The sequence below is a fragment of the Carcharhinus amblyrhynchos genome, chromosome 22 (genome assembly GCF_965287045.1).
Source record: "Carcharhinus amblyrhynchos chromosome 22, sCarAmb.v2.hapA, whole genome shotgun sequence".
NCBI classification, from domain to species: Eukaryota; Metazoa; Chordata; class Chondrichthyes; order Carcharhiniformes; family Carcharhinidae; genus Carcharhinus; species Carcharhinus amblyrhynchos.
This window is the reverse complement of record NC_137345.1, coordinates 17,291,126-17,310,380: the sequence shown is the minus strand read 5'-3', so window position 1 is coordinate 17,310,380 and position 19,255 is coordinate 17,291,126. Positions and strand designations below refer to the sequence as shown.

The 19,255-nt window shown below is 39.2% G+C and overlaps 1 protein-coding gene across 1 annotated transcript; it reads right to left on the bottom strand.

Annotated features, from left to right (window-relative positions):
- Positions 1-1,429: 1,429 nt before the first annotated feature.
- On the bottom strand, positions 1,430-19,201 carry wdr77 (WD repeat domain 77). The gene is made up of 10 exons (XM_080209987.1): positions 19,083-19,201; positions 15,589-15,774; positions 13,916-14,057; positions 13,289-13,338; positions 10,366-10,436; positions 4,662-4,716; positions 3,909-3,980; positions 2,886-2,997; positions 2,318-2,386; positions 1,430-2,210 (listed from the first exon to the last, which is right to left on the bottom strand). Exons 1-10 carry the CDS (start codon positions 19,159-19,161, stop codon positions 2,069-2,071), a joined length of 978 nt encoding a protein of 325 aa, XP_080066113.1. The 5' UTR covers positions 19,162-19,201; the 3' UTR covers positions 1,430-2,068.
- Positions 19,202-19,255: the final 54 nt, after the last annotated feature.

Here is a 19,255-nt window from a genome sequence, read left to right as displayed (position 1 = left end):
ATTTGAGTGTGACACTAAGGATGAGAATGTTTAGTAGAAATCAAAGTATATATTGTAAACCTAATTAGTGAGCCAAGTAAAGCAAATGAAAGTAAATGTGAAGGGAAATGTTGTTAAATAATATTTTTGAATATAATTGCACAAACTTGTTTCAGATTTGTGGGATTAAGATTGCTCATTAAGATGCATGAAAAGTAATTAAGGGAATTATGAATTAAATCTATTGGATTTAAGAAATACTTCAAGTACTTCATGGAAACATTTTTGTGGTCTGGTCAGCTTTACTATCTATCTCATTTAGTCCATACGCCTGTAGGGTGAGCATCTTATTATTTCAAAAAAAATTCAATCTTATTTTTTAAAACCTTATTTTAGATTCATCCTTTTATTTCCTGGACGTAGGAGGAAGTTTAAAACCAATGAATGCAATATGTCCAAAAAGCTCCAACTTGATTGCTGCCTGCTGGCCCTGGCTCAGCGGTAACATTGACTTTTGAGGCACAAGGTTACGGATTCAAGCATCACTCCAGAAGCCTAAACAGATAATTGAAGCTGATAGGTAATCATTTATACTGGAAGTATTATTCACTAAACCAAAGCTACATCTGCACCCTGAAATGAAGGTAAACATCTTGAAGAGGAGATCGTTCCAGTATGCTGATCAATATTTATCCTTCAACCAGCATCAGTAGGAGATTATTCGATCATTGTGGGACAGCTGCCGTGCATAAAACTGGCTGCCAAATTTTCTGCATTAGAAGTGACTAAACCTCAAAAGTACTTCTTTGGCAATTAAGTATTTCTGGGATGTTCTGATGTCATGAAAGGTGATCTTTCTCTTCAATTTCACTCACTTTCCTCTTTCTACTGTTCTCCATTTTATAGACATCATGGATGGTGATCAATCTAAACATATCATCAAAGTCTTTGTAGCATGATTTTTATTAACCCACATTTCTGTATAAAAAGAACAGTTAAAAAAGCTTCATATATGTGCAAATCTCAGATAGTGACAACAGAGTAAATTAGTGATATTCCCTGGACCTGTGGTATCTTTGTATACATGTGTCCACAGTTTCTCAAACAAACCTTTTAAATCAGCAATTAGCTCTGTGCACTGTCACATGAATGCCCTTTTCCTAAATTCATCTCAATTAATGGTCAATAAAAATAAAACAAATGAGACTGTATACTTTGACATACACTTTGGGAACGAGGGTTATACTAGGGTTCTTAATGTAAAACTGTTTGCAGTGCATTAAAACAAGTCCCAGGGAGTTACTTTTTAGTGATTCAGAGAGTCATTCTAATAGTGGAAAACCTTCCATTCAGTTTTTTTTTACAAAGTGCATTCATTCTTATGTATAATATGGAAGTTTATTTTTGGATTTTGTCACACTTGTGGTCAGCATTGCTGAATTTTACTAATTACATTCGATCTTCTCCTTTGAGCCTTTGTAATATATACTCTTGCAGTGGGATAGTTCCTTTAACAATGTGAGTATGCACAAAGCATGTAAAAACAGACAAACTTATATCACTTTTAAAAGTTTCTTTTAATCCTTTTCTTCCTCATTCTAAACATAATGTGAAACACAGTAGCAGGGATCAAAATTCACAGTAATCCAGTAGCTCCAGGCTACCAAAATATCTCTCAAGCCACTGAATTATGAATATCAGAGGTCCAGTTGGCTACCCATTTCTAATACATGACATTCTACAAGCCCACAACAAAAGATAAAACATTGTTATCTTACACTCTGCTCTTACAGAGCAAAACTAGGTGGGTGCACATGTTCTTTAGAGCTTGATGGGACAGGGGTACAGAATTTGGTGAGGTTAGTAACTTTTACAAACAGAAATTTGGAGTGTTAATAAGAATGACTCCCTCACACCTCCTTCTCCCCCGACCCCTGCCGCCACACCTCTTTTCTCTATCACTACTTTGGCGTTTGGGTTTCCCGACGATACACCCGTGTGATTACTTTTCCTCAGAACACGGTTTGAAAGATGTAACATGGTTATAGAAAAGGTACAAAAGAAGCACTTTGAATACTACGTCATCTTCTCATGCCGTATCTACATCCTTATCTAAGCTGATCGTGTGATGTAGAACCTGATGGTCCCATCCTGCTGTACTGAGCAGATCAGAATTCAGAGGTGACCAGCACACACTTCGAACAAAGTCCTTGTGTGATTTATTCCTAAACCTAAAAATAAAATTTGAAAAAGATCAATTTACGGACAAACAAGACTTTTTTGCTACTAGTTAAAGTAATGTATTTCTGCACAGACTGCAGAACCTTCATTCACTTACACTTCTGAGAGGTTGATGTCAACAACAGCCAGCGAACAGTCTTCACTGACTGAAGCCAAAAGGGGAGAGCTGCAAAACAAATGGCAAAACATCACTTACTGCAAGATGAAAGGGTTATACTTATACACTGTCTACTCTTGTCAGACATTAGCTGAAGAGTAACCCAACGTGCACTGAATGTCCTCTGCAACTCAATGCATATTTTTGCCAGAGTTCTGGAACAATAATTTGTGTGTCCTGGTATGAGATATTAAATGTACCTAGTAAGGCATTATTTTTCAGCGAAAAAAAATCGCAGGATTAAGTAATCTAACTGCTTTGATACAGTCTTAGCTTTAACTTGGCTGATGAGAAAAAAGCCAAGGTAATTTTACCATAACTGGTAGCAAAGCAAAGCATGGCAGTATTTTTTCATATCGAAAATAAAAAAAAACACATCTCACTACTAATCAATTCCAGCTGTCCCTTTGTTAACACAAAACAGCAAAAGTCACTGGCATAGGACTATTCAATCAGTATGAATTTTTAATAAGCTATCCAATGTTCCTGAAAGTAGCCATCAAATTACCTGTGTGAGGAAAACTGCAACCCGGAAACAGTCCGTGAATGTACTGCTGATGTCTGAATTGAATCAGCCTGTTTCTGTAAGCTTTTTACACCAACAATTCCATTTTCAGTACCTGTTAAGTTAAAATAATGTAGCTTTAGAAAAGCAACTAACATAACTACAATGCTATTTTCTAAGTAGATCCCATACAGATTGTTCAGTGAAGAAAAAACAATCTTCTAAATATGCAGCTTATAATTAAAAGCAACATTAAAATGTGCCAACATATAGCTTTTAAGTTGTAGAAAAAAACCATAATCTTTTATGATAATAGAAGTAGTGTGCACAAACTATTAAAATTCACAAAAACCTATTACCAGAATTTAATATGTAAAGGAAATTCTGCTCCATTAAATATAGAAGCAAACTGTTTTATAACATGTATAAAATGATCTAGATTCAAATGCAAATCAGATCATTTAAGTACAAAATAATGTAGATTTAAAACATCTCTAAAACCATGAGTCAGAAATTTGATAGTGGCTAATACAAGCTATTAATTCCGCAATTCAAGTTTTAAATGTCATTTTCAAATGTGTCAAGAAATGCAAATTCTAAAAAGTCTTTAAACACTACAGGCTTGATTAGTCTGAGTGACCATTTTTTGGTCATTATTTTGTCATCCTCAAAATTAATTCTTGACAGTTCCGAAAAGGATTTATTTTTTTCCCCCACAAATGCAGCAAGTATGTTTAAATATGAATTAACACAGTAAAACAAATTGGATAGCTGTTATGTTATAAATGACAGCAATGGAGAATTTAAATATAATAATTTAAACAGAAACACACATATTCATGTGTGAATAGCAATAATATTCACCTCTAGTCTGGCACACCTGATTAGTTTACCTGTCATCTTTCCCTTTTATCAGATTTCACACCAACATTTTACTTTTCTAATTGCTTAACAGTGCTTCTATTAATAAGGGTTGATGTTGAAAAGAAATAAACAAGCACAAACTGTTGATTTGGAGTCACGTACCAAAAGCAATGACTTGTTCTTTCTGTGGATGCCATGTAACACTGGTTGGAGAAGATCGCAATGATCCCATTTCTGAAATCAGATTTAACATTTAAAAAGACTTGTCATGAACTGGATCAACAGCTAGACTCAGAATACAACAGAATTCTGCAAATTAAAATGAGTCTATCTGATTCATTACTTCCAAGGACATTAGAACCATGAAAATCCTATATCCTTCACTCTTCCTTTCAACTTAAAACCGAAGTTTGGCATTGGTTAATCAATACTTCCCAAATTATCCTTCTGCTCCCTCCATTTACAACATGAACAATGGCGTAGCTTCTAGAATCTTCGATAATAAAGTAACACGCTGTGAATCCAAGAATTGTTTATATTGGTTTCTCTCCATTGTGTTTACAATCAAGTCTAGACTCAATCTATTCATGGTGAGAGATGTATGAATATTGCTCACATAGCTCTAAATAGTTTAATAAAGTCTATGAAAGTCAATCTCCCCTTTAGCTGATCCAACTATGGAAATTTGCAATATTTTGCTTCAAGTTTGCATTAATGGATTTTCTAAATGTAAAAGCTTATTAATCAGGGATGGAGAGGACACATTCAGGTTTCACTTATATGACCTAGACATTAAAACATCCCAACCTGTCTTTTAGACAGCACAAGCTAACAAGAAATGTAGATAACAAGCCTGGAAGTTGAAATCACTATTGATCAAACACAGACATCACTAAATGGAGGCAAAATACACACCAATCCGCAATGCTGGTTTGGAATTTCTTCTGTCCCATAGTAAAAGTCTCCTGTCCTGAAAGAGGAAAAATCAATCGAAAAAGAGGGGTTGTTTTTATTTAAAATATTTGCTAAGTGATATCTCTGTTGGCAGACAGGATTCAACTAAGGTGGGGTACACAAATAGCAGACCAGAATCCAAACCTACATTGTCATGGGTTTAATAGCTGAACATGCAAAAGTTTCAATTCATACTTTTTATAGACTAATTTTAGTAACCCTTTCACTCACATTTAAATTTTAAAGTTATTTTACTTTCTAAGCATAATTTCAAGGGCTAAGAAACATTAACTCTTTGTTTGGTGGAGTATTATTAGACCACATTACTATGTTATTCTAACTTGCACTATGGTGCTCAAATTAAATCTCTTAGTATGTAAGCAGTTTGATTCTTAATCCAGACAGGAATTGACTTGCAAACTTAAATCTGATATTAAATCAGAATTCAATTATTGCTCCTCACTCTGTTAGAGAAGAACAACATACTTTTCAGTCCAGCACTTATATATTGTCTGTTACCTCTCATAAGATGTCAGCATGCATCACCAAAATGCCAATTAAATAATTATTGCCTGATTATAATTTCCACCCCGGTTCTCAGTGCATGCTCATATTTGTTTTAAGTACCAAAAGATTTCATGCAGAATTAAAAATGCACATGAAAGCACAAAAATAACTTACAACCTTTGTTGAGGTTTACAGGATTATAATACTCTGGACTGTCTTTTAACTTAGGTTAAAACAAAGGGGTCATATAATCTGTTCTGAAGTTTGCCTGACATTTAGCACAAGTGAGATCAAAGGAAGTCTTAGATTGTTTTACTGGGAAGGTATTTACACTTCGAGACAATGGCAGCAGACACTGAATTCACATCAGGTAAACTCAGTGTCACCCAAAGTACAAGAGAGATATTGAAAGTACCAGTTTGCAAATAGCTATGATGTGAATTGTCCGTTTACTGCTTAGATGGAGTTAAGATTAGTTAATCAGTATTTCTATCTGGGTGCAAGCTTAATGTATTGCATACTATCATGGGAAAGAGGGCAGAGGAAATCATTTTTGAGATCAGGGTTACTGGCTTTTCTACTAATCAATTAAAATCACAGACTGACATCAGATGTTTGTGGCCAGAGAGAAGAGGCTGTTTGGTTTTGTGAGCTACCACAACGGAATTCAGGAGAGACTACTTCTAGTTGAAAAGACACATCCCATATCCATCTAAGGATTCTGAGAGATTCGTTCTGATGTGGCAGAAGGTAAGAATCATTGCAACACGCTTTACTGCTGGTTATGGATTTAGAAAATTCTGAAAATTATGGAAAGAACCTTGAGACAGTCACAGTTACTACTTGGCAAAGTGGTGATACAGAAACACATTAAAAGCTGGGAGCAACTATGGATTGCTTGCTATGAGGATTGAAATTCCATTGAGAGTTCAATGTGAGAAGAGTATATAAGGGGAGAATTCATTTCTGTAGTTTAAAGTATAATTCGCCTACAAAAACAGTGTTCAGTCAGTGGTGCTTTAGTCATTTGTTATAGTAAAGATTTTAGAACACAAAATCCTGCCAGATCATCCTTTTCAGCTATTAACTGCAAGTTCAAAGTTATTTTTCAACATTATTGTCTCTATAGCGATCATAGCAAAATGTTCCTCCCTACCTGGAATTTTAAAGCCCTGTTTTATGAATTTGCTAAATATAAACAAATATTTTCTTTACCACGAAATAACTGGAAACTAAGCTTGTTATTTAGCTTCACAATTTCACTCACTGAGTAAATACACAAATGATGTACATAATACATTGCTTAGCCCTATTGACCAATCATATTGGAAGGTCCCAAATCTATGCTAAGTTATGGATGCCAACGAAGGTAGCAGTTAGATGACTAAAACTGGTTGCAGCTGAAGTGAGACTGCAGGACGGTGGAGGAATTAATCCAGGGTATTCACTTCCCTTTACCACCGAACATTTCCCGCCAGTGAGAATAAACTGATTTGAGTGTGTCTATGAGGAGACAGGAATGTTGGGCAACGACAGATGTCAGGCTCAGCCTGAAATGGTCACGTGTTTAGAGTACCTGAACACTCAGTGCCACTAAAACCATACGACTGCATGAATTACAGCTTGAGGGGAGGGAAAAAAGAAACAGGTTTTGGCTGTCAGCCCTTGGCATCTCTTTCGTCTTTCTATTAGGTCACATTTGATCTGTACAACAAATCCCCCTACCCAGCTTTGCTCCTTAGCCCTTTTATGCCCTTACTAACAAAAGTCAATTAATTTTTGTCTTCAAAGTTTCAAGAGATCCACCATTCATATGGTTCTAGGTGGAAGTGGAATTGTGCCAATGGGGGAAGGGCAAGGAATCAGTGGTTCCACAATTCCGCTACTGTTCATTTCCTGTAGGAAAAAATGTCACCTGAAAAACCCAATACTAATTTTAAGATTATATCCTCTTATTCTGGATTCTTCCACCAGAGGAAATGTTATCTATGTATCTACTTTATTAAATTCTTTTAACATTTTAAAGAACCCTATGAATCACCCTTGACTTCCTAAGCTGAAGGAAATACAAACCCAAGGTTATACAATCTGTTCGGAGAATTTAACTCTTTCAGCCCCTGCAACGCCAGAATATCCCTTCCGAGATGCGGTGCCCAAAACTGAAAGCAACACTCTGAATCCAGATTGACAAAGGTTCTGGACAACTGAGAAACATAACTTCCTCACTTTATGTTACAATCAATTGGAGTTTGAGTAAGCCTTTCCCTTTGGCTGGACACTGTCCCTTACCTTATTTGTTTACCATGACTGTTCGATTACACAAGTAATGTTTTTCCCCCCTGTGGGATAGGTACTAATTTTGTACTGTATTAAATAGTTCTTTGAAGGTTTCCCACTATTTGTCTATAGTTATACCTTTCAATAGTTAACCCACTTTATTGTAAGTCACGTCTTTTCTTCAAGGTTTGACGTCCTTAAATTTAAGATGTGGAGATGCCGACATTGGACTGGGGTGGACGCAGTAAGACGTCCCACAATACCAGGTTAAAGTCCAATAGGTTCATTTGGAATCATGAGCTTTCAGAGCGCTGCTCCTTCATCAGGTGTGTCACACTGAGTTACGACTCACTTGATGAAGGAGCAGCACTCAAAGTTTGATTTCAAATAAACTGTTGGACTTTAACCTGGTGTTGTGAGACGTCTTATTGTGTCCTTAAATTTAAAACCTCGGTTTGTGGCTTTCTCTTTGCCCTCGATGTTGATGTCAAATTATATATTTTGTCACTACTCACAATGGAGGCAGATGGCTGAGTCGGTGAATACAATAACGTGACATTCTTTGTAATGAGCACATTGCTGGCCGCAATTACTTCTAAGCAATGTATAAATGACATGGGCTCAGATTTTGAAGCCATTGGCGAAGTTGCAACATTAACCAGTGATTCTGATGATCTCTGTGGCGTGGTTTTCCCTCTCCCAGCTGACCATAATCGGACACGATATCAAGGGGGTGGCTTGGCATACAGCAGCAGAGAGGTCAGTAAGCAGCAACAAGCCAATTACGTTCAAGTAGTCTCACAGAAAAACAGGAAGTTAAAAGCATTAATATCCATCACTTTTAATTTTCAGATAGTGAAATGAATTGATTTGATTAAGAAAACAATTTTTAAAAATGAGGAATTTTTTTTTATTAGGGAGAAATTTGGTATTTCATAGAGCCAGTGAAGGCATTTGGTATTTTACTGAAAGCTCAAGTTACACCTCATTCAACAAGGTCTAACTTTTTCCACAGATTTTCACAGCGTAAGAGTTCTTACAGGAAGTTCATACCAATTCAATTGATTTCTATGCAATGCAGAGGTTGTGACATCGTGTGGGAGGTGGGTGGAAAGGGTAGGGGCAGCTCAATACTGCATGCTCTGGACAAGTTACTGACTTCAACTTTAGGATTCCGCATTATTTGTGCACAGGTGGCCCCCAAGCGTCACAAACATTAGTGGAGTGAATATTGAGTTTTATATTATTACTCCTACCACAGATGGTAGTCTTCAACCAGTTCAATATCAAGAAATGACTGTAGGCACTGGAAACCGCAAAGATTATGGGTCCTGACAACATAGGGGAATTCCACAGTAACTTCATTGCAGTGTTAATATAAGCCTACTGTGATTAATAAATAAACTTTAAACATCATGCTGTGGTGCCAAAGATTTGTGCTCTAGAATCAGCTGTGCCCATAGCCATGTGGTTCCAGCACAGCTGCAAAACTGGCATTTACTTGACAATATGAAAAATTACCCAAGTATGTTCTGGCTACAAAACGAAACCTGGCCAATTACTGCCCCATCAATCTGCTCTCAATAATCAAAGTGAGGAAACGTGTCATTCACAGTGTAGTCAAGTTGCTAATATTCAGCAACAGCATGCTTTCTGAAGCTCAATTTTCCACTAGGACACTTGGCTCCGGACCTCATTAGTCTTGTTCCACATGTTGACAAAAGAGCCAAATGCCAGAAGTGAGTGACTGCCCTGAACATCTAGCAGCATTTGACTGAGTGTAACATCATGACATTCTTCAGATGGTAAAACAGTTTATGCCAGTCTGCAGGAAAACCTGAGTAACATTTAGGCCCGGACTGCTTAGTGGCAAGTAACATCAGAGCCACACAAGTGTTAAGCAATGAGCCTCTCCAGCAAAGGAGAATCTAATCTGCTTCCCCTTTGATGTTCAACTACTTTAACATCATCCACCGCAAGCATCCCGAGGGATACCATTGACCAGAAAGATAACTGGAACAGCCATATAAGTAGGCCAGAGGCTGGGAATTCAGCAACAGATAATTCAAAACATTTCTCCCAATGTCTATCCACCATCTATAAGGCACAAGTCAGGAATGTGAAAGGATACTCTCCACTTTCCTGATAAGAGTGCAGCTTCAACAACATTCAAGCTCGATACTGTCTAGGACAAAGTAACCCATGAGTAACGCCCTGTCATATTAAACATATTCCCCCTATCACCACGCTAGGGGGACCAAATACTAGATGCACTTCAGTAACTCGCTAATGCTCCTTCAACAGCATCCTCCGAACCCACAATCATGGCCACCTAGAAGAACACAAGACACATGACAACATCGTCACTAGCAAGTTCTTTTCCAAGCCACATACCTTATTGACTTCGAACTATATTGCTGTTCTAGTGCCACTGGGTCAATAACCTGGGACACCCTTTCAACGATGTAGCTACACCATTTCACTGCAAAGGTTCAAGAAGGCAGCTCAACACCACTTTGCAAGGGCAATTAGAGATTGATAACAAACCTTGCCAACATCACCCTCAATCCACAAAAGAAAAAAAATCCAGGCAATAGTTAAATTTGCCTACATCCACAGTGAAAAAAAGTCAAATTCTCTACACAACTGGACAGTACATGGACATTTACATGATTAAATGTGCACTTGCAATTGCATTAGAGATAGATCAGGTGCAATGAATTATGAAGTTTGTTGGTTTTCTCAGATTTATATAACTGAACAAAATTTGAAAACTCTGAAAGACATTCAATACTTATTATGTATTCGGCATTTTAAGGAATGTTTCTACTTGACCAGTAGACAGGTCAACTTTAAATATTTAAAATATTATTCACTTTACCTGAGCACAAGAGAGGAAGAGATTCTCATTGCTTGGGCAGGCAGATACACAAGTCACAGGCCCTGAATGCGCTGTATTTAGAAATCAGAGTAGAATCAATTAACGGACAATTCTTGACACAAGTAGGTATCTTTATATATAAAAGCAATACCTCCGACCATTCTGATCATAACAAAACTATTTCTGCCACAAATTTTGAATTTAACATTTACACTACAATTTACTTTTCTCAAACATTCCTGTCAATATGATAAAGACTCACCACAAATAATGTCAATGAAGATCGGTCTGTTTAACTATTAAGTTGATTGCAGATGATAGCTGCATCATTAAAACTGCTGACTACAAAGCTTTTAAAATTGCCCATTGCTTTAATGCCCAAATACTCAATACTTTTTAATCTAGTGCAAATGTATACCTGAGTATAATATCTTTCTAGCCCATTGAAATTAAACTGATCATCCTCACTTCCAAAATCAGAAATGTGTTCTGTAAATCTCAACTCCCCTATGTCAACTAACGATGGAAAACAAGTTATCTGGTGGGAGTTCATATCAAAGTGCAACATTACATACCTGTAAGTACCATTCCTGCAACTCAAATACCAGGAAATGAATATTTCCAACAGACAGCATCCAATGACTAATGTAAGCCTACTTGTGACACTAATAAACTTTAACTTTCCCTTTAACATTCAGCAGCATTACTACTGATGAACTCCACCCCTCCCAAGTACCAAATGGCTGGGGATAGCAGTCGCCAAGAAGTGTAACTGGGTCAGTTACTTAAAACCATGGCTACAAGATAATAAGAGGCTGTGTCTTCTGCAGTGAGTAACTCACCTCCTGACTCCCCAAAGTTCATCCACCATCTACATGGCATAAGTCAGGAGTAAGGCATAATAATCCCAATTTGCAGGGATGAGTGCAGCTCCAACAACACCCAAGAAGCTCAACACCATCCAGAACAGAATAGCCCACTTGATTGGCACCCCATTAGCCACCTGAAAGATTCACTTCCTCCAGCACCAGGACTCATTAGTCACAATGTACACCACCTTCGAGCTTCACTACAGCAGTTGAACGAGACTTCCTTAAAAGCACCTACCAATCTACAATCTCTATCGCAGAACAGGAATGGGAAAACTATAGTCCGCAGACCACATCTGGGCTTTGGGAGTTTTTTCTTTGAATCTGGTCCTCGAGCTGTTTACATTATAATGATTATTTAAGTACTTGAGTTTGAGGGGAAAAGGAAATAAAATTATTTGCTCTTATCTGCATAGGGAGGCCACATGAAGTGATCCAAAGTAAGTCAATGAGCAGCAGCTATAGAGGGTTTTTTGCAAGCTAGAAACATAGTCAGTTGCCAGGTGAGAGGGGCAGAGCACACAGATGGAGAACTGATAACAGCACAGATTTACAATGTGATTAACCCATCGATTTCTGCTGACCTTATATAATGCAACGAAACAGGTCCAACTTAAGAGCTTGAATGCCAGTGAGCAAGGCATTGGTGGGTTATTTCCAGTTACCATTTACTTCATTAATCTGGCAAAGCATTTATGATGCTCTATTAAAATATTTCAGAGATTTTTGATTTTTACAATGTTTGTTTCTTAGCAATAATTTTTAAAACCGTATCTCCTCCAAGTTTATAACGTTGTAAAAGTTTTCTTTGGTATACAAAAGTTTTGTATTAGTTGTCAGGTTGCACAGTTCTCATAACAGGACATCAATGGCTAAGTTAAGCTTTGGGTTCACTTATATCATGTTCATTAGCATGTTAATAAGTCATTTTTAGTAAGTGTGGAAATGACATGATGGGTTCTTCATTAAAAAAATGCTATATTTTAATTGTTGCAGCTAACACAACTAATTTTACATATGCAACCCTCAAAATCTCAAAGATTTAGTGGCTCTCTACCCCAATTAACTGTTCACCCTTTGCCTGGAAGGTCAAGGACAGCAGATACATGGGAACACCATCGCTTCCAAGTTTCCCTCGGAGTGACCTGGGAATAAATCACCATTCCTTCATTACGGTTGGGTCAAGTTCCTGAAATCTCCTCCCTCACAAGGAGACAGTAGATAACGACTCCTGGCATATTTGGCATTTCCTGTGAGGGTACAGTGTAGTAGAAGATAGGCCATGCAGCTCAGTTTCTGGTGTTCTGTTGACAACTCATAAATCCACTGGGACACTGTCTCTCGCAAGAAGAGATTGTGAAAATGGGAAGTGAGAGTCACTAGGGCAGTTGAGCCTGTTGTCGAGGAAAATCCGAAGCTATATCTTTGTCAGAGGAGCTGAAATTCCTCTGAAGGAAGACGGAGTTTAAAGGATCTTTATAACTCAATGATCACTGATATCTGATCATGTTGCTGAGGGATTTGTAGAACTTGTCTTGTGTGTGTCTATTAGTTAATGTTTGTGATGTGTTCAACTGCTGTATATATGTTAATTCATGTTCACCTCATACTAATTCTGAATGTCAGAGTGTAAGAAATTTGTTGACTCATTTATTAGAACTCTGCTTGTTTAAACCTGTGGACTCTTGCTTCTTTATTCTCTTAATAAGTAACTGGGATTTCAAAATGTCATTCTTTACAACAGAAGTCACCAATCCCTAATCGGACCCTAACAATATTACAGGACTCATACAAGTTTATAACTGAGTTTGACCAAGCAAATCTCTATTGACAGTTATGCATGATTAACAAGTTTTTTCACTAATGGGTTTCTCAAAGTTACAGAATATTTTGAACATTTGTTTCATATATTTCAGATACAGTACCACAAAGAAATATCAATCAGTGAGATGTCAGCAAAACATACGAGTTATACTTATCAAAATCAACTGCTTAATGGATCTGAGCAATGTGCGGGAGTGACAAAATTGCTAGTCATATTTGTTGCTTCTTACCTTGATAAGAGATCAACACGGTTTTCTGTCCTAGGTCCCAAATCTTCACACTAATAAATGAAAGAGCATGGACATTATCAGTTAAGATGAACCTTACACAGTATGCCTCAATTATTTTTTGGAGTTCAATGTCAGTTATGTGCAAATTGCCATGCTTAATTGGTAGGAATAAAAGCTAGTGATAGAAAATTATACAAGACGTTTTTAAAAACTTACTAGTTTGCTGATTATACTCTTATTGTATACTGTGAAATAAAGACTTTAAAATATTGGTGGTTTTAGCTCCTGCAGATTTCGGAATCTAAAAATTGATTTGTTATGCATGCATAGTGGTGGGAAACCACTCATTACCACCAACGCTTATATTTATATAAAATCTGATTTCACAGAAGTAATATAATATCCAAGGCCTCTGCACCATTACTTGCTCAAAAAAAAAACCCGATGAGCAATAATGAAGTTAAGCATAAAAAAAATTGGAAAGGAGCTTGGATCAGAACAGTTTACGCTCCAAGGCTCCTTTGCTCATGCAAAACCCACAAACAACGGGTGATAGTTATGGCTGACTGTACAAGACATGTTCAGATAAGCACGGTTAGATGATGCAAGAACGATTCTGTTACCAACCTGCAATCTAGACTGCTGCTAACCGCCTGTGTTGCACCAGAGAGCACACTCACTTTAGTAACAATGTCATCGTGTTCGTATTTACAGAACTTGCTCACCATCACAGTTTCACTCTCAGCCACCTCCCACAATTCTACAGCACCTAAGAGTAAAATAGAACAGGAATTAAGTGAAAACTTGTTCTAACAAAAGGTTCAAACTGCACAATGTTTTTCGGGATGGGCAATAAATGCTGGTCCTGTCAGTAATGTCATGTCACCACAGAATGAATTAAAAAATTGCCTGGGGGTATTAAACATCATGTAGCTCATCGCATTTGCTTTCTGTTAATTACAGTGGGGTATAATATTTAGTATAATAACTCTCTGGCTAGAAAACTAATCAAGAAGGTAAGATCCCATGGGATCCAGGACAATTTGGCAAATTAGATCCAAAATTGGCTTAGTGGCAAGAAGCTGTGATCAATGGTTAACAGCTACTTGTGTGACTGGAAGTCTGTGTCCAGTGGTATACCGCAGGGATTGATGCTGGGACCTTTGCTATTTGTAGTGTATATTAACAATCTAGTCATAAATTTGCGGGATATGATCATTAAGTTCGCAGATGACACAAAAATTGGTGATGTGGTAAATAGCGAGGAAGAAATCCTTAGATTCTAGGACGATATTATGGACTGGTCAGTTGTGCAAAAGAATGGCAAATGGAAAGTGTGAAGTTATGCATTTTGAGAGGACTAACAAGGCAAGGGAATACCAAATGAACGGTTGGAGGCAAGGAATGACAGAGAACCAAAGGGATGCTGTTCAAAGATTCCTGAAGGCAGGACACAGAGATAAGGTGGTTATGAAGGCATATGGGATATTTGTCTGCATGACAGAATATAAGAGCAGGGAGATTATGATGGAGCTATATAAAATACTTGTTAAGCCACAGCCAAAGTACTGTGTGCAGTTCTGGTCATCACACTATAGGAAAGATGCAATGCACTAGAAAAGGTGCAGAGGAAATTCACCAGAATATTGCCTGGACTGGAGCATTTCAACCATGAAGGCAGGCTGGTTAGACTGGGGTTACTGGGGGGAGGGAAGAAGAAGGAACTTTTCCCCTTAGTAATCAATAATCATGGCACAGATTTAGATTTGAGGAAACACCTTTTTCACTCAAAGAATGGTAGGAATCTGGAATTCTGCCTGAAAGGGTGGTAGATGCAGGAACCTTCACAACAAGTATTTAGATGAGCAATTGAAAGGCCATAGTAGACAAGGTTATGAATCAAATGCTGAAAATAGGATTAGATTGTGTCTGCGAAGGCTATCAAGCACCAATGAGCTGAAGGGACTCTCTATGCTGTAAAACTCTGACTCTGAGCATGACATCACATACTCAAGTTTGATCAGTTGTATGCACATCCCAAAAGACATTGTTCTAGCTTACCGGTTTATAAATTTACCAGCATTTCTCTGTCCCAAAACTAAATCAAGTTAGAACCATTTTAGAAAGTATACAAATATTTATGGTCCAACTGCTCATGTGAACAGGAAGATAAAATGGTAGAGGGAAAAACAAAGAAAAGCATCATTGACGATCTAGCACTAGTGGAATTCCTGCAAGCTAAATGTTCTCCTAGGCAGTAATTTTTAACAGTCAGAGAAGTACTTAAAACACAGTCTTACCAGAATCAGATGCGACAAGGATTTCTCTGTCAGAAACCCAGCACGCATCCACCACCCCTGCCTGCGTCTGGACACCAACCGTGCAATATCCTTCATTTGGGGCTTTGAGGGGGTCTTTGAACAACCAAATAGAACCCAACCAACTGCGCCCAGATAACGTAGATGCTCCAAGTAACAATGCTCCATCTATAATGAATAACAGATACAGTAACTTCATTTGGGCCTGAGCAGGAAAAATATATCTGTTAATTACTGTGCTGCAACAATCAAATGGATGAAGAATGAAATAAAATGATTAAGGGCTGCATGTACACATATGCAAAATGAAAAGGAAAACATCATGTTTGATGTACAACACTTATTCCTAACTGAAAATGGAGAAGCAGGGAGAGGGATTGTGTATTGGTGCTACAATACCAGTAAGAAAACAATGACCAACCACTTTAATGGCGAATGGGCTAATGGAAGAGAAAATAGATTAATGGAATAAATAGTCAGCTTAATGAGGCTATGCAAAGGCATCAAAAGATCATTCAAATGGCAAAGCTGTTAAAAAGACTAACACAAATAAAAATACCTAGAGCAAGCATAGAAGGAAAAAGAAAATGCAGTAAGTTGGTATTAAAATAAAATTGCTGAAAATATGCAGTAGGCCAGAGGAACAAAACTTAAACCCATGCTGATCTTTGTTTTCTCAAATCCTGATTTACTCCAATGTTCACCTGGCCAACATTCACCTTCCACTTTATAGAACTTGGTGCCCATCAAAAGCTCCACTGCCTGTGCTCTAATGTACACCAAGCCCAATTCACCCATAACCACTGTGTTTGCTGACCAAAACGGACTTCCACTCTACCAACACCACAATTTTAAAACCCTCAACCTGGTTTCCAAATACGCCTTTGATCTCACCTTCCCTCAATCTCGGTAACTTTCTCCAGATTTCTAGTACGGTGATGCACCATCAATTTTCATAGCTCCACCGCTTTGGCCCTGTTTTCAGAGCCCAAAGGTCTGGAATTACCTCAGTAACCATTCCTGCCTCATTTTCCTATTTTAATATATGCCTTAAAACCTATTCCTGTGACCAAGCCATTGGTCATTTCCACAGATTATCTCCTTCTGTGGCTCAGTGTCTTTTCTCAAGTTCTCACTTGTGCCTTGGGATGATTTGCTGTAACAGGAGCTATGTAAATGAAAGTTGTAGTTAACATCTAGCATACATATCCCTCACAAGAATTACAATTGCCAGTGTTCACAAGACAGATCAGATTCAACCCTCAAAACTCCACTTTCCTCGCACCCTTTAATTCCTTCAGAACCCAATAATCAACCTCTGCCTTGCGAATACTCAACAAGCAAGCATTCACAACTCTCTGTGCTGCAGATTTCCAAAGATTCACAACAATTTGAGTGAAGATATTTCTCATCATAGTCCTAAACAGACAACTATTTATTTTGAGACCGTACCTCCATGTTTTAGATTCCTCACCAGGGGAAACACTCTCAGTCTTGATCATTTCCAGCCCCTCTCATGTCTCATTCTCATATGGTCTGATAAAGTTAGCATCACACTTAAATCAGCTTCAACAGCCCCCTACTGACACTAACATTGTATAACTTAGCAAAGAATCAAACATGAGACTTTTCTAACTGATATCACTTAATATGACAGAGCACATTTAATCAATAACCCAAGAGCTTTATAACAATTGCACACGTAATAGCAAAAAATAAAAACAGCACGCTGGATTTCTGTGTGGTCCCTCAATGTTCACAAGCTCTCCTGCATTCAAAAATGAGGGCTTAATCCAACATTAAAACTCATAACAAAATGCACAAAAACTATATTATTGATTCAGATCACCCGAAATAATTAGCACTTCAAAAAAATTCTGCTATTTTCTCAACACTGGAAAGACACATTTCTATCTGAAATTTGGCAGCGGAATCCCTGAAATAAGAACTGAGAGCTAGCATGTGCCAAGGAGCAAAAGGATTCAGAAGAGGCTGAATGATCGCTTCTCATTCCAAGCAGCTGTTGATTTAGCACAACTTGAGTGAACTACTTTTTAATGACTGAACAATAATTTGTGCACTTAAGTCAAAGAGCTTCACAACACAAGTAAAACTTTAAATTCAACAAATGGTGAAAAGATACTTCATGCAAAATGCTTGACATTTGAAGTTTTAGCTCGATGCTGATGACACCTAGGGTTTCAAAATGATCTGATAATATTTCAGTCAGTGTTAGCCCCCCTCATCCTCACATTACCCTAAACCTCCTTGTCCAAGCCCACCCTCCCAAGTGCTGCTCTCCCACCCACTCATCAGTTCCCACATTCTTGCCCATTCCTATCCCCGTTGCCTCACATTCCACCCCAATCCATTTGCCCTATGCCCCCTTTCCACAACATTCCCCTCTTCTATTCCCACTCCTCTGCCATTCAGCATAGCACCAAACCCATTCCCATCTGCCCTCATTCCCACTCCCAATTTGTCACCTCGCTGCATTCCACCCCCTCCCCAAATATTCCAACCTTATTCTCCATCTCCAATTTTCCCTTTCTCCCATTTGCCTCTCCTCAATCTTTCCTCATCTCATAAGCCTCTCTCTCATTTTCTTCCCCATCTCTCCCATTCCCTCTCCCCCTTGTGTTCCCCTCACATATCCTCTCATCTCTCTTGCTGCCCCCTTACCTTTTACCCCCACACTGCACCCCACCTAGTTTCCCCATCACAATCCCCCCCCACCTCCCCCTCACCACCCCCACTTCAGTCTCCCCCCCACTCAGTTCCCCTTCCCTCACGATCTCCCTCCCACAGTTCCCCCATCGCTTCAAACTCACATACCCTCTCCCCACCAGATTCCCCCTCACATTTCCCCCATCTCAGCCCCTCTCATGATCCCCTCTCAAATCTCTGCCCCTCACTATTCTCCCCTTACCTGATCCCCCCAACTCTGGCCAGTCTCCTCGCCTTAGCCTCCGCTCCTAATTACTCACCGCTCCCCACTCACAACCCCCCCCAACACTGAGTCAGCCTCCTCCCTCTTCACCCCACTCACTCACCTCCACCTACCTCATTTTCATCTCCTTCCACCTCACTCACCTCTCCCCTGCCTCACCTCTCCCCTGCCTCACCTCCCCCCCTCCTCACACACCTCCACCCCCCCCTCCTCACACACCTCCACCCCCCCCTCCTCACACACCTCCACCCCCCCCTCCTCACACACCACCTCCCCCCCCCCCTCACACACCTCCCCCCCCCCCTCACACACCTCCCCCCCCCCTCCTCACACACCTCCCCCCCCCCTCCTCACACACCTCCCCCCCCCCTCCTCACACACCTCCCCCTCCCCACTCACTCAGCCCCCTCAGGGTTCATCGGCCGGCGCTGCGGCCACAATGAGAATTAACTTTCAATGGAATGTGAATTTCCAGCAGAATAGGAGGGAAGGAACCAGCCGCGGAGAGATCCCCCTGCCGCGTTACCTCTCCGGTACTGAAGCGAGTCCAGGTGCCTCTCCATGCAGGCGGGCGCGTTGGGCGGGCTTCCCCAGCGTTTCTCCATCAGCGGCTGTCTGCCAGTCTGAGCAGCACCCGCGTGCTTCCGCTCGAGCTCTGACCCCGCGCGCTCCGCCTGCCGTTACCCGGCCTGCCCCGCG